The sequence below is a fragment of the Perognathus longimembris genome, chromosome 24 (assembly GCF_023159225.1).
Source record: "Perognathus longimembris pacificus isolate PPM17 chromosome 24, ASM2315922v1, whole genome shotgun sequence".
In the NCBI taxonomy this organism is placed as follows: Eukaryota; Metazoa; Chordata; class Mammalia; order Rodentia; family Heteromyidae; genus Perognathus; species Perognathus longimembris.
The window spans coordinates 19,238,256-19,253,475 of NC_063184.1; the positions used below are offsets into that span (position 1 = coordinate 19,238,256).

Consider the following 15,220-nt stretch of genomic DNA (forward strand, 5'->3'; position numbering starts at 1 on the left):
TATTTCTAGAATCTATTACTATGATCATTTTTACAGTCATTTACTATGGTTGCTACCTAGATATAGAGGGGAACAAGGGCTACATATAAATGTCAAACTACAAAGAATTAGTCTCATGAGTGGGGGTGCGGCTCTCTAGCATGGAGTCACCAAAATGGAGTTATAGAAGCTAAGAGTAAACTCTAAGACAGTGAAATTGTACAAGCCCCATTGTTTCTAGGAGCTGAGGGGGCTACACTCTTCCTTGGTTTTCACAGTTCATTTAGGTCTCTTATCTCAGTTCTTTGGGGCACAAGCCTAGGAATGAGATTTTTGGATCATATGGCCATCTTTTATTTAATATTTGGAGGAAACACCAAACTTCTCCACAGAGGCTGCGCATTATTGTTAAATTTAAAGCTCATTCCTCCAGAGTCTCAGTGTTATTCAAATAAATGATTCAAGTATAAGATGGGCTTGAAAATTTCCATTTCTATTTTAGTAGTTATGCTCAGTAAAGGCTACTACTAGAGAAGAGAGAAGAAGGGTGTGTTGAGGAGGAAAGATAAGGGTGGGAGAAGTGTTTCTTTCAGTTCCATCCGGAACCTTCTGCATGCGCGTACTGTATTTTGTTCACATTGTAGCACTTTGTCTCACTCCCCTTCCTACCTTGGCTCATTTTGTCCCCAGTTATGGACTAGCTGGGATGTAAGTGCTTAGTAGATAGATGCATTGTACAAATACCACAAATATTGATTGTTGAATCAATGGATTGTGTAGAATAAAACATAACAGATAGCTGCTAAATCTTCTAATATTTCTTTTTTTTTTTCTGGATACTAAGTTTCATGTTCCAGCAGTTATAGGTCCATGGGGGAAAGGAATGGTCCACAAAAAAAATCAGTTTATTTTTGTCTTTTGTGTCAGTGCTGAGGCTTGAACTCAGGTCCTGAATAATGTTCCTTGTTTTTTTTTTTTGCTCAAGGCTAGTGCCCTACTACTTGCACCACAGTCCTGGCTTTTTTGACGGTTAATTGATGATAAAAAGCCTTGCAGTCTTTCCTGCCAGGACTGGCTTTGAATTGAGATCCTCAGATCTCAGCCTCCTGAGTAGGTAGAATTACAGGCCTGAGCCACCAATGCCTGGCTAGAAGCCATGATCTTTTTTTTTTTTTTTTTTTTTGGTAAAAGGAATCCAATGGTAATAGAGGAAATTACTGAAGGTGATTAGCATTTCCAGAATTAAATGAGGCAGATTACAGAAAAAATTTGGGTTATGCTTTACTTGGCCCAATCATTTAACTTAGTGACAGATGGCAGGGAAGATATTTGGAGGTGAGAGCTTGTGAACTTGCAAGCATTTTGCGTTATGAGAATGAAACAAACACTGACACGTGCTGGAAAGAACACATGGGCCAGGGAGGGTAGAATCCTGACCAAACACCAAAGCCAAGAAATCTAGATGGAAGTGGCTGCCATTCTGGTGGCACATTTCTCTGCACTACTTTTGGCCATTGGCAAATGGAAGGTGAAACAAAACTATGGTTTTTCTCTGCAGAATGAGATCAACATATACAGTTATTTATTCATAAACACGATATACCAAAATATGGACAATAGTCTTTGTTGGTCATGTTGAAAAAATTTTGTCTCTGTTGTATGATGAGAATATCTTACTTTTGAAATCAGAAAGGAAGGTAATATATATATTCTTTCCTGAAAGGTAATGGTTTTTTTTTTTTTAAAGTTCACATAGTATTGATTAGGACATTTTGCTCCAAGCCCCAGAAATGAGCTGTAACTAAATCAATCAGAAAGGAAATTCTCTGGAAAGAAATGGGCAAGTTCATGGTGGTGGAGGATGGACAGGAGCAGCAGGTTGGAGGGGCTGAAGGGCTGGGCTTGTCCAGGGCCTTGAAGGAACCTGTGGATGGGCTTTGGTCTTTTCCTCTCTCTGCTTACTTAGTAGCAGGGGGAGCTTCTAATGATTTTCCCATCCCCACCCCATACCACCGCCCTGTCACCTCCTACCCCTACCACTTCATGGGGTGATTTACCATAGGGTGAGTCATTTATTTGAATGAGTCCCAGAAGTCCAGCTATTTACAAAGCAAGAGGAAGCTGAGATGTGATTAACACATAAAGGAAGGCTGGCAGAAGTTTTTGTTTAATCAATGACTTCTTTGACATTTGTGAAATAATTTTGTTTTTTATCTTATTGTAGAATTATGACAGTCTTATTTATTTAGTTACTTAGAGACAGGGTCTCCCTATGCCTCCCAAGATGGTGTCAAATTTGCTTTGTAGCCCAGGCTGGCTTTGAACTCATGATCCTCCTGTCTAAAACGTCCTGAGGCCTGGGATTATAGGTGAGCAGTATTCTCCATAGGCTTTCTCAGTCACATTGTCCTCTGTAATCTTTTTTCATTTTGATAAATATTTTATATGATCAGAGGCACACAGGCACGGTGCCTTTGTGTTCCTCTCCTTAGAGTATCCTCCTTTGGTCTCATAGAATCCTGTATAATTTGTCATATCTAGGTATATGTTAGATTTAACTTCAACATATGAGAGAAAACAAGTCTCATTTGTCTTTCTGAGCTTGATTTACTTCACTTAGCATGATTTATTCTAGGTCCATCCATTTCCCTGGTTTGTATTCTTCTTGAAGCACTGAAAATGAGCCTTTCAAATATGAATTCACAGACAGGGGCCAGAGGGTCCTAAGGGGTAAAATAATCCTGGGGGAACCAGTTACTCATGGCATTTAATTTTTTTTTGGCCAGTCCTGGGCCTTGGACTCAGGGCCTGAGCACTGTCCCTGGCTTCTTCCCGCTCAAGGCTAGCACTCTGCCACTTGAGCCACAGCGCCGCTTCTGGCCATTTTTTTCTCTATATGTGGTGCTGGGGAATCGAACCTAGGGCCTCGTGTATCCGAGGCAGGCACTCTTGCCACTAGGCTATATCCCCAGCCCCTACTCATGGCATTTAATTGACTTACTCTTCTTTCTTCTGGGTTTTTTTTTCTTTGTTGTTGTTGTTGTGAGGCTGGGACTTGAATTTAGTACTTGACGCTTTGCTTGTTGGCTGGTGCTCTACCAAAATGAGCCACTCCTCCACCCCCTAATTTACTTACTCTGCAACTAGAGAACAAAAGGCAGATATTTAATTCATCAAATCTGACAAAAACATAGTTTGATCCTATTTAATGGCTAGCTAAAAACAAAATCATTTTGTGAAAGACTGACTGAAGTAGGATGACCACTATTTTCCTCAAACTCCTTTGCTTAGCACATTTGAAGTACTAGCTTCAAACTGGCTAAAGCCAAAATGAGATTGGATGGGAAGACTCTCTCTCAAGATTTCACACATCTCAGGAGAAATCAGAAGTAGAAAGTGCTGGCACAACCAGAAGCCTTTCAGGGCACAAAATGAATAACCACGTGTGGCCACCAGGCTGTCAAAGGTTGTGCTTCTGTTTTCTCTCCAAATTTAGGTTTCCTTCCTCTTTCTGCAGAGAGAGGGGGAGAGCTTTGGCTTCCTTCCGGAAATTGAGGTCCCAGCTCTTGTGTAAATATTGCCACACCCTGAGTTGCAGCAGGGGATTCCTTTATGGTGACAGAGTCCCAGCTGCACAGAGATGGACTCATAGGTGGGCTCTGCCTCCACCTTGGCCTCCATCTTGGCCTGGCAACCATGAAGGCTGGAGGTCAGGTAACACCATGTGGTTGAGAAAGGCTGGGAGAAAGTGGCCTGGGGCTCAATCAGGCACCTCCACAAGGTTGGTCCTGTACTTTTAGGAGAGACAGAAACTAAAGAGAGCAAGCAGGAGGGCGAAGGAAGATGTGAGAGACAGAGGACCTTGAAGGTGATTCCAGAAGAGAAAGTCAATGACGGGTAGGGGAGAAGCTCCAACACTGTGATTAAGTCAAAGGGCTTTGTTTCAGATGGGTGAAAGGACACTCACCAGGGTTGTGAATAGGTGAGGTAGGAATAAAGGGAGGTGATTCCAAGACACTGAATGAAATGTTGAAGAGTAATGGAGTCAGCTCATAGACAAAGGGGCAAGAAGAGACTCTAGGAAGTCACCAAGAATGAGATGTGCAAATGACATGACCACCTTACTGGAGTCTAGCAGGATAAAGCTTCTGTTCTTTGATCTTGAACTTGGGGCTAAAGGATCGATACCAAAAATGCTATTATATACAACCTGCAGTAAATAACTTTTTCTATATTTTGGAGCATTTCTTTGGCTAGAGTTCCAGAAGTGGGATTGCTGAGTCAAACTATAGGAGGACTTTGACCTCTACATCCAGCCAGAATGCTTTCCAAAGCTTTGGACTTTTGTATCATGAGGATGCCTATGCATACTGTACGTGCCAGGCCTCTGTATCTCCCTACACTTATCATTTCTTTGTTTAAACATGTATTTCTTTGATTACTAGAAAGCTAAGATCCTTATGGATTCGTTACAACTTCTTATGTGGGTTTTTGTTTATGTATAACCCCTGAGAATCTATATTCGACTTTAGCTGTTGTGAGCCTTACTTATAGCACAGATATTCAGATTTTCATTTTTCACGAAAGGTGCCAATATCTTTTTCTGGTTAGGTTACATTTAAAAAAAGGTGAACATGTAAGTTTTTAAGATAGACCCACTCGTATCCATTGCCTTCTATTTCTTCTAAGTTGAGTAACATTTCTATCTAGAAGTCTCTTCTGGTTTGCTTGGCCAGTCCTGGGCCTTGGACTCAGGGCCTGAGCACTGTCCCTGGCCTCTTCCCGCTCAAGGCTAGCACTCTGCCACTTGAGCCACAGCGCCCCTTCTGGCCGTTTTCCATATATGTGGTGCTGGGGAATCGAACCAGGAGCTTCATGTGTAGGAGGCAAGCACTCTTGCCACTAGGCTATATTCCCAGCCCTGAATGTTACCTTCTTTATTGATTTTTCTTTGTGAGGTTTTATTTTTTCAAGATTAGTTTGTTTTTTTATGGTGAAATAGAGAGGAAGTTGACATACTGTATGGTTGCTTGCTGCATGACAGGAGGAGGGGAAGGAAGGGGTAAACAGACAGAACACAGAAGACTTTTAGGACACTGAAAATATGCTACATGACATGATAGTGGTGACATATGTCATTATACATTTGTCCAACCCCAGAGAATGTGCAATGTCAGGAATGAATCCGAATCTAAGCTATGGACTTTGGGTACAAATGATGTGCCAACAAAGTTTCATCAATGGAAGCAGTGTACCTGTCGGGTGGGGTGGGATGTTGGGAAAGTAGGTGGGCCTACAAGGGATGCAAGCTATCTCTATGTCTCTGTTCGTTTTTATTTCAAAAGTTAAAATCCTTTAGGGACCAACTAGGTCATCAGTTGGATTGAATTTCTAGCCTTTTTTCCTGAAATGTGTCACATCAGCTTAAGACAGACATTTCCTCTGACTTATCTAGTATTCCTGCAGCAGCGTTTCTATTTATATAGAGAAAGATTTATAACACAGCACCAATAGGCTTAGGTAAAGCTTGTCAGTGTTCTGTTAATAGGGAAATCCGCTGCTGAAAGACCTTCTTTTGGAAGCCTACTAGAACGATGGCTGAGTAGCCTCTTTGGGATGGGTGGAGGGCACATTTGAAAAAGAGAGATTATTTCACCGGAAGAGCTGAGGCCAGGGTTAGCCAGTGTCCTAGCGTGGGTGGTCAGGATAAATAGAATCCCTGCCTTTGTGGGTACCCTGACTCCTCTGTGACTTCAATGCACCATCAATCCCTTTGGAAGCCAGACCCATTAGGAAATGTAGTTTATTGCAAAAGAAAAAGTAACTCCTGGCCTTGTGAAAGCTTGACTGTGTGTTGTCAACCTGCTAGTCAGTGGTTGAGCTAGGTGAGAGTGAGTTTTCTAGCTGGGAAAATGCCAGCTAGAGACTCTCAAACTCACACCTACCTGACATGCCACCTGCCAAGCTTATCAAACATGCAGATTTCTGGGCCAGTCGGGGGTCTCACTGGGTGGTCTGTGGAAACTTTCCTGACCTCTCTTTGAAGCCTGGAAAAAAATCCCCATAGAAGCGGCTACACGTTTCTAAAGGATTCTTCTCTTCCCGTGGAACACTGGTACCTGCTTTCCTTGCGCCCGAGAAAAGTGCCCCAGGAGGGCGGGCACGCACACAGCCGGGCACACCTGCCTAGGTAGGGTCCTGCGAGGGAATTTCCAGCCTCTGCGTTCTGTCCTTCCCCAGAGGTCAAGAGCTTACTGATTGATGATCATCCAGTCCAATCGGATTTCCCAGAGGACGGCTGACCCCCCCCCCCCGCAACCCTCCCCCCCAGCGTCCCGCTACGGCTTCAGGTCTGACCGAGTTGGGAAGCAGTCAAGCACCACCGGCGCTATTGGGTGGCGAGGGGCGCGGGGGACCGAGGGGTTTGTGTGGCTGAAGCAGAGTAGGGCCACGCTTGGTAGGAGCCAAGTCTCTCGTCCGATGCCCATTTGGGGGGAATGAAACTCGTTTCCATGGCAGGTGGGGAGGCTGCCTAGAGTCTCGGAGGGATTCCGGAGACTTTCTTTCGTCATGCCCTCTCCCCTCCTCCTTCTTTCCCGCCCTTTGTACCCCCTCCTGCAAGTCCACGACCAGGTTCCTCTCCTGCTCATCGAGGGCACAGCGTCTCTTGCCGCATACCGGGAGGTGGAGAAGGGGGCCGCGGTTATGCTCAGAAGTGAGGGGGGCTCGCCCAGCCCCTCCGCCGCGGGGTGACCCTCTCTCTCTCTCAAATTGCGGGTGACAGGGAGACGAGGTGCAGCTCAGCACTTCGGGAAACTCTCGCGTCCAAAGGACGCGCTCCGGGGCTCTGCCACCCCGACCCCCGCACCCCGCTGCAGCGCCAAAGGGGTCAGGACTGGAGGGGGAGAGGGGCAAGGCGGGGGAGGAAGGACCCGACGGCGGCGACGTGGTGCCCCCGCCACCCGGGAGCGCACGAGCCCTTGCGCGCGCGCGCCCTGGCGGAGGCCGGGCGGCGGGCGGAGCCGCGGGCGGGCGGGCGGAGCGAGCGGCGGGCGGAGCGAGGGCTGCAGGCGCGCGGGCGGCGGGCAGCGTCTCCTCGCGCATCCGTGCGGCCGCGCTTGCCAGGAGCTCAAGGCACCGATCGCTCGGGACCCACCGCCTGGCTCACGACCGCGGGCGCCTGCTTTGTGCTCCGAGCCTTCTCCGGCAGCCTCGGGCGGGCAGCGCGCGGCGTCGCTGCGGGTGGGTGGCCACCGCGCTCCGGCGGCCTGGGCGCGCGGAGGGGCTGGAGGTGCGGGAGCCGCTCTCCACCGGTCGGTCCCCGGTCGGTCCCCGTGCGCTGAGCCCGGGCCGCCCGCGCCGCGGTCCCGATCCCCTCCACCTCTCCCTTCTCTTAAAAAGATCCTCGGCGAGCTGCTCCGGGCACCGGTGCTCCGGGGGCTCCAAAGTCGGGCTGCCGGGGCAAGCGTGTCTTCATGAACCCAGAGGATGTCCGGGAAGCACTACAAGGGTCCTGAAGTCAGTTGTTGCATCAAATACTTCATCTTTGGCTTCAATGTCATATTTTGGGTAAGTTGGAGCACTCCGGGAATCTCAGCGACGGTGGCCGACCTACTGGAGACGATTTTCCTCACGTTGCTCGCCCGCTTTTACTTTTGCAGCCCCCCTCGGGGGGCGCTTGCGGGAGCCCGGACTATGAGGGGGAGGGATGCACGGGGGGTGGGTGGGTTAGGAATAGGCATTTATTTGCCTTCTGCTTTTACAGCCCAGCCTGCACGTTGGAGAGAGAAATATTGAATCCTTTCTAGGAATGAGAGGAGAAAGCGGGGGTGCGGTGGCGCGGGGGGGGGGGGCGCAAAGAAACCCAGGCAGAACGTGGATAGGGGTACCCAGGATTTGGGGTGTCTTTGTAGATGGCGAGTAAACCGGGGTCCAGATGTCAGGAAGGGGGCTCGGCAGTTTGAGTACCGAGCAGGCACCCGAATCGGATTTGCTCGGGTCGATGATGGGGGTGGTGGTGGTGGCGGCGGCGGCGGCGGCGGCGGCGGTGGTGGAATATGGATGTTGGGCAGAGCTTGGTGTCATAATAGGGCCGGCTAAGCGGGCAGAGCCGACCCGAGGTCCACCTTCTGCCCGGGATCTGATTGGACGAGGGCTGGGCTCCGTGGGGCCGCGGCTAGTCTGTGCCATGCTCAGCGTGGATCTCGCTTGCACCATCTCCGGCTTTGTGTAGGATGCAGATGCCCTGTATATGGCTCTGTAATGGGCACGTCAATAACGCTTCTTGCACGCGCTTCCCGTTCCTCTGCCAAGCGCTTCTTTTTTTTTTTTTTTTTTTTTTTTGCATAATAGACTGGTCAAGTGGGCGTGTGGGGTGGAGGGGTTTATTTCTCTCCCTCCCATCCATCCATATAGCTATATATCTATATATCATTGTCAGGATAATAGCCAGGCCCCCGTGCACAGATGGTCCAATGTACTCGTTGGCCTCCTGTCCTTCTTTTATAAGGAGTGACACAGAAGGGACAGATTTGGGGGCACCGTGGGAGAAATAAATGCAAAGAAGGTGCGTGAGACGTGTTTTACTGGGGTGTGTGTTGGAGGGGAGGGGGGACCAAGAGAACAGATGCTTGAACCCCAAGATTCAAATCATGCTCGGCTTGGCACTGCAGTCTGTTGGACGCCTATTGTAATTAAGCTGGGGACTTGACTCTTCTGTTTTGTTTGGACTCTCAGAAGGCATCTCCCAAATGTGTTCAGCAACCAGACAAAAGACTTGTCTAGGACAGGAGAAAAAAAAATGCTGGTTGGGGGAACCTTGTTATTTATTTATTTTTCTTTTCTTTTCTCCTCATCTCAGCCCACCCTCCTTCTTACTACTCCTCCAACCCCCATGGAAAGTAAAGATGGTGGCTATGGTGGTGCTGGTGGTTTGTAAGTTGCTTTTCAGTGCAAGGTAAACAGTTGGATCAATTGCAGGATCAGTAATAAATAATCCAGGACTGGCTGAAATCTGGATGTATTGATTCGGATCTCCTTGAATTTGGGCTGTTTGCTATACATATATATATATATATATATATATATATATATATATATATATATATGATGAGAATAGTTCTTCATGCTGTATAATAAATTCTTTTTCTACCTGCACTTACCAGGTTATTTTCTACTTTCTCCAGGAGTATGTTGCATGGGCCATGTATGTTTGATGGAAGGAAAGGGACTTTAGCTGAGCATGTCATCAGCCCTCAGGATTCAGAAAGATTCAGGAAGGAAACTGGTTGCTGGTGGCTCATCCTTGTAATGCTTACTAATGAGGCGACTGAGATTCGGGAATCAAGGTTCAAAGCCAGCCAAGGCAGAAAAGTCCATGGGACTCTTATCCCCAGTGAATGAGTAAAAAGCTGAAGTGGAACTGTGGTTCAAGTGGTAGGGTGCTATCCTTGAGCAGAAAAGCTCAGGGACAGCACCTAGCTCCGAGTTAAAGCCCTGGGACCAGCAGAAAAGAATTAACAAGGTAGATATGGGAATAGGTATCATAGACAGTCATTCACAGACAGTTTTTGTGGGTGGTTGGTTGTACGCGGTTCTCAGGAGCACCTTCCTTCTCCCCTTTCTGCCATCAAAAGCCTGCTGCAAATACAGCAAGGAGTAATTATTTTCTTTCTTTGCTTCTCTCCCTCAGCCTTTCTGGAAATGTTTAAAAGTGGTGGGTTGCCCTATTTTTGAGCGAGGCATTCTGATTTTCTTGGAACTTAAAACCTGGTGACATGGGAAGGCAAGGCTTGTGGAATTGGGCTGCTGGGGCATTGAGTCCAGGCCTCTTGGTTCTGCCTGAATACTTCCCAAAGTTGCCTATTTCGGCTACCAGGCAACAAACAGCACCCAGGGGCTTTCTTTGCAGTTTCCTAGCAGGGAGTGCGAAGGAAATAAAAGGATTTGAGCCTTTTTTTTCCCCTTGACAGTTTGGTGTAATTTTGTAGAGTGCCGAGGCAAATTTAGTCTTGTCTCGGGATTAGGTTGCCGCAAAATCTCCGAAATTTGTTGAGAGAGATTGCAAGTCATGCAGGTTGCTTGCATGGAGGGTTCCAGAATATAGCCACATCTTGTCTGAATTTGAAGATCTTCCTGTGGGTAGGAGGGAAAGTTGTGGGAAGTCTATAAGCAATCTAGGGCTGTAGAACTAAACTAACAACCCCAGGCAGAATTGTTAAGTGGCTGGAGGTTTTTTGTTGTTGTTTTGGTTTGGTGTGAGACTTGAACTAAAGGCCTGAGCACCGACCTTGAGTTTTTTTCCCCTCAAGGCTAGTAGTGTTCTACCACCAAGCCACACCTCTTCCAGCTTTTGGGGGTTAATTAGAGATAAGAGTCTCATGGACTTTCCTGCCTGGACTGGCTTCAAACTGTGATCCTCAGATCTCAGCCTTCTGAATAGCTAGGATTACAGGCGTGAGCCACCAGCACTGGGCTGAGTAGATGGTTATTTTTGAGGCTTCTTCTCTCATCCACTTAGCACCCACTCTCTCAAGTTTTCCTCTCCTATTCACCTGATGACATTCCTCTCCTGTTCTCTGTGACCTAATTATTCAGTTTTAAATTTCCTAGTTCATCAGGACCAACTTCTCTAAGGGTGATTGCCAGGAAGTTCCTTGAGCTATTTGATGAAACCATTCAGACTAAGAGGTTAGTGGTTGAGGAACTGGAGCTAGTAGGTGGCCATCTGCTTCAAAACCTTGCACTCTTCTGCTTTCTGCAGAGTCACCAACCTGTGACAGAAATAGCAGACTCAGTGCTGCTCCTATACAACTATGGAGAGATTGCTAAGGGAGAACACGGGGCCCTAATCTTTCCCTTCACACTAACATGCTAGGCTAAATTTGAAATGCATTGAAGACACTTGAAGGAGTAGTTTTGGTAGGAGAAAACTGAACACCAAGTGGCACTGTGCTGACCGTTTGGGTGTCTATGCTAATCTGCAGTTTGATTATTAGTCAGTTAGATAACTGATCTGGACCCCAGTTTCTCATTGGTTGAATGAAGGAGTTGGTTGAGTTGTGAAATTCTTTCTGGTTGTGACAAAAAATGGGTCTTTGGGTTATTTTCTGTGGAAGATTATTAAGATCTGGACACTGGTGGCTGGTAGGTGTAATCCTTGTTACTCAGGAGGCTAAGATGTGAGGATCACAATTTGAAGCCAGCCCTGACAGGAAAGTCTATGAGACTCTGAACTCCAATTAACCAGCAAAAAGCCAGAAGTGGAGCCATGCCTGAAGTGGTTGAACACCACTAGCTTAGAGTGAAAAAGCTAAGCAAGAGCTTGAGGCCCTGAAATTCAGTCCCCAGTACTGACACACACACACACACACACACACACACACACACACACACACTGCCTCACAAAACAAACCTAACCTAAACAACAGCAACAACAACAAAATAAAACAGTAAGAGTCAGGCACATATATATAAAGAAAATAGCATGCACTGGGACACTGGTTGAGCTACAGACTTTATCCTCTCTAAGACTTGGCTGATGACCAGTTTTATTACTTTCATGTCTTCCTCAAAGATCCTTTTATTAAAAAAAAATGTCTTTCGCTCTTTTCTTCTGGCTTGTTCAGTTATTGGCATGGCATGCATGCTTCCTTCTCTTCACTGTGACTCTCAAATGTAGTCCTCTGAGTCATTAAGTATATTTTTATTATTAGAATTACAGTTTCATGTGTAAAACCCGAATCCTTTTATATAACAGTCGTAATGATATTCTGAGTAACCGAGTCAACATCTTGTCCAGATTCCTTTCTCATTAGTGATCACAGGGTGGTGGGGAAAACCTTGTTTTCTTTGTAACACATTGGAACAACTCAAGACCAGAGGGAACAGATTTTATGAAGCGTGTCATCATACTATGACATTTCTCAGAAAACTCTTGAGACTTTTTTGGGGTAGAAGAAAGGGAATGAGGTTTTCTTTTAAAGTCAATTCTTGTGCTCAGTCCCCACAGCCCATTCCCCGCCATTAATAAACTTTGCTTTGGTTCTTGGCTTTATGGTTTTTAGGCAAGGAAATGAATTTGAACTCAGGGCCTTAGTGTCAATATTCTAGATTTACTTTTCCATTGTAAAGGTGATGTACAGAGGAGTTACAGTTACATAAGTAAGGAAATGAGTACAATTCTTGAATACAATTCTTTTTTTTTTTTTTTTTTGCCAGTCCTGGGGCTTGACCTCAGGGCCTGAGCACTGTCTTTGGCTTCTTTTTGCTCAAGGCTAGCACTCTACCACTTGAGCCACAGTGCCACTTTTTCTATATATGTGGTGCTGAGGAATCGAATGCAGGGCTTCATGTATACAAGGAAAGCACTTTACCACTAGGCCATATTCCTAGCCCCGAATACAACTCTTTTTGATCTTTGTTTTTTTGGTAGTCCTGGAGATGGAATTCAGGGCCTCCCATTTGCTAGGCAAGTGCTCTGCTGTGTAAGCCATGCCTCCAGCCACTTGAATACAATTCTTGTTGAACAGTGTTACCCCCTCCTTGTTTTCTCTCATTCCCTCCCCTCCCCCCCTTCTCTCCCTTCCAAGTTGTAAAGTTCATTTCCAACATAGTGTCTTTGCTGGTCCTGGGGCTTGAACCCTGGGCCTGGGTGCTGCCGCCTTTTACTCAAGGCTAGCACTCTACCACTTAAAACACAGTGTCACTTCTGGTTTTTTCTGTGATTAATTGGAAATAAGAGTCTCATGGACTTTCCTGCCCAGGCTGGCTTCTAGCTGCAATCCTCAGATCCCAGCCTCTTGAGAAGCTAGAATTACAGGTTTGAGCCACCAGCACCGGGCTCTAGATTTCTCTCTTTTCTTAAAGTTGCTACTGTTATGCCCTAAAACTTAATCATTTGAAACAAAAATCGATTGTAGGAGCTCACAGTTCTGTGGCATGACTCCCCTTCTGGGCGATTCTCACTGGAGGTCTTGGTGGATGATAGGTGTCTGGGGCTAGGGTTACTTGATGGCCGCTTGGATCCGGGTGGTGCTCTGGTGGCTGATGTGTGGTCGTTGATGCCCTGGAGGAGCGAAGTGTGTGTACATGGTCTCCTCCTGTCTTTGATGCTGGAAGAAGCAGCTACGCTATGTGGAGCCACCACTGTGTCACTCGGCATCTCTTCCCTGGTGAAAGCACTCAAGAACTCGTTCCCTGTCATGGGGAAACTGGGAACTGTCCAGGTCATACGGAAAGGCCTTCTAGGTCCTTGTAGGTCGCAGCCCACTTAGAGAAGCAGTCTGTGTCACTGAACCTGCGTTTCTCGTTTATGAAGGAAAAGATAACATAAGCAACTGGCATCATTTCAAGGATATGGTAAAGTAAGGAACTATCACACCTGGTGCCTCAATGTTTTGCAACTGTGGATATATCATGATTGTCACCAGATACCACAGGCCTTCCATCATGGACTCCAGACTTTTAGAATGTCTTAAGGCAGACACTTGGGCATATACCTTGCCAGCTGATGAACATCCCTTCAGCTCTGCCAAGCAGACAAGGCACGTGGAATTGACAGATTTTGTTGCTCCTTAGTAGAAAAGCCCCCCCCCCCCGCCCCCAGATCAGTGGATGCCTGAGATGACTTAGGAGAACCAAGTCCATTTTCTCTTCTTTTTGCTGCACCCTGTATGCCGGAGGCGGCAATTCTCTGTTACTGCTCTTTTGAATATTATGTTGTGTTACAAAGGAAGGTTTAGCCACCGTGGATGGTAGAGTTTTGCATCTAATTTGCTTTCATAGGGCTTAAATTCCTAGAGGAGGGAGGTTGAGGGAACCTTGGAGAACAACAAGTAGGAAGCCTTATCTTATGATTCACCATAAATCCCAAGATGTTCTGGGATGATGATACATCAGCAGTTTATAAGTCATAATTTTTGTTTTAATTTGCTAGACATCTGTTAGCTTCGATGGCAACCATATGGGAGTTTAAATTGCCTTTTGAATTACAGGGTGATGGTAAGAAGAAAGCTAAATATGGCTGTGGAGGTGTCAAGTGGGAAAGGTGGACAGACCTTGGGTTGGGGGTGGGGAGTGACAAAGACAGCCCCAACTTGCTCCTTCTGGCCCCTTGGGTTGGGCCAGTGAGGAGGTACTGATGCACTGTGGCTTGATAAAACACTCAAAGGTTGAAGTGAAACCTAGGGGAAAAGTTGGAAAACCAAATAGTCTTCTGCCCACCATAAAATTGCCATGGTAAGCTCATTTCACTGGATTACTGTCTTAATGTAGTCTGTGGCAAAATGGTAAAAAGCAGGCTCTCCTTCTCCTTCTCCTTCTCCTCCTCCTTCTTCTTGTTTCTCTTCCTCCTCCTCCTCTTCTTCCTCCTCCTCCTCTTCTTCCTCCTCCTCCTCCATCTTCTCTTCTCTTCCTTATCCTACTTCTCCTCCTCCTTCTTCTAATTAGAGTCTCACTATGTTTTTCATATTAGTCTCAAACTCCTGGCCCCAGTGTCCTAAATATATGAGGTTACAGTTATATACCACCATGTTTAGGACAATGAACTTAGCCTTACAATTATGATTCCCCCCCTCCACCCCCCACCCCTTCAGCACCTCAAATCATCTTATAGGCTTATTAGGATAGCTTTGGGACTAGTATCTGGAACACAGAGGAGTGGAGTAACTCTTTGGTGGTAGTGAAGAATTTGTTAGGGTTTACTTTGGGAGTATGTCTTCTCTTCTATAACTAGAGCCTTAGCTTCTCAGTTGGGAACTTATTTTAGAAGATGCTTGTTATTCTAAAAGAAAACATCAAGTAAGTCATTTACATCTGTTCATAATTGAAAAGTGATAAAGTTTCTGCATATGCCACAATTAACACCACCCACACGTGCAAAAAAGTTAGGATGAAATGTTCCTGCTCTTAAAAATAGGATGCAATAATAAATTATTATATAGTCCATTGAAAATTTATAAATAAAAACTGGGAGGTTAAGGATGGTATTCTTGAGTCACATGTATCTACATACAACACAGATCATTAATTGTCTCAAAATTTCCTGACTTCAGACTTCTAAATCATCATCTTTATTGGATGGTAATCCTTTCATGTGGTTATTTTCCCTTAGTCATTTTTCATAAACCAGTGTGTCACGTCTGAAACACAGTAGGTATTTAATAAGTGTTTGATAGATGAATGAATTAGAGAATTCTTGACAAGTAAACAGGAAGTTACAGTTAAAACTTCCTAGTCAGGA

At 46.0% G+C, this 15,220-nt stretch overlaps 1 protein-coding gene across 2 annotated transcripts in view; it reads left to right on the top strand.

Annotated features, from left to right (window-relative positions):
* The first annotated feature begins 7,083 nt into the window (after window positions 1-7,083).
* Window positions 7,084-15,220, top strand: part of Tspan5 (tetraspanin 5) — a 140,066-nt gene continuing 131,929 nt past the window's right edge. The window contains exon 1 of one of the 2 annotated variants that reach the window (XM_048333623.1): window positions 7,084-7,548. In XM_048333623.1, the coding sequence (XP_048189580.1) occupies window positions 7,468-7,548 (81 nt within the window). In that variant the 5' untranslated portion in view covers window positions 7,084-7,467. The remainder of the gene's footprint in view (window positions 7,549-15,220) is intronic. The other variant, XM_048333624.1, reaches the window with a different exon arrangement.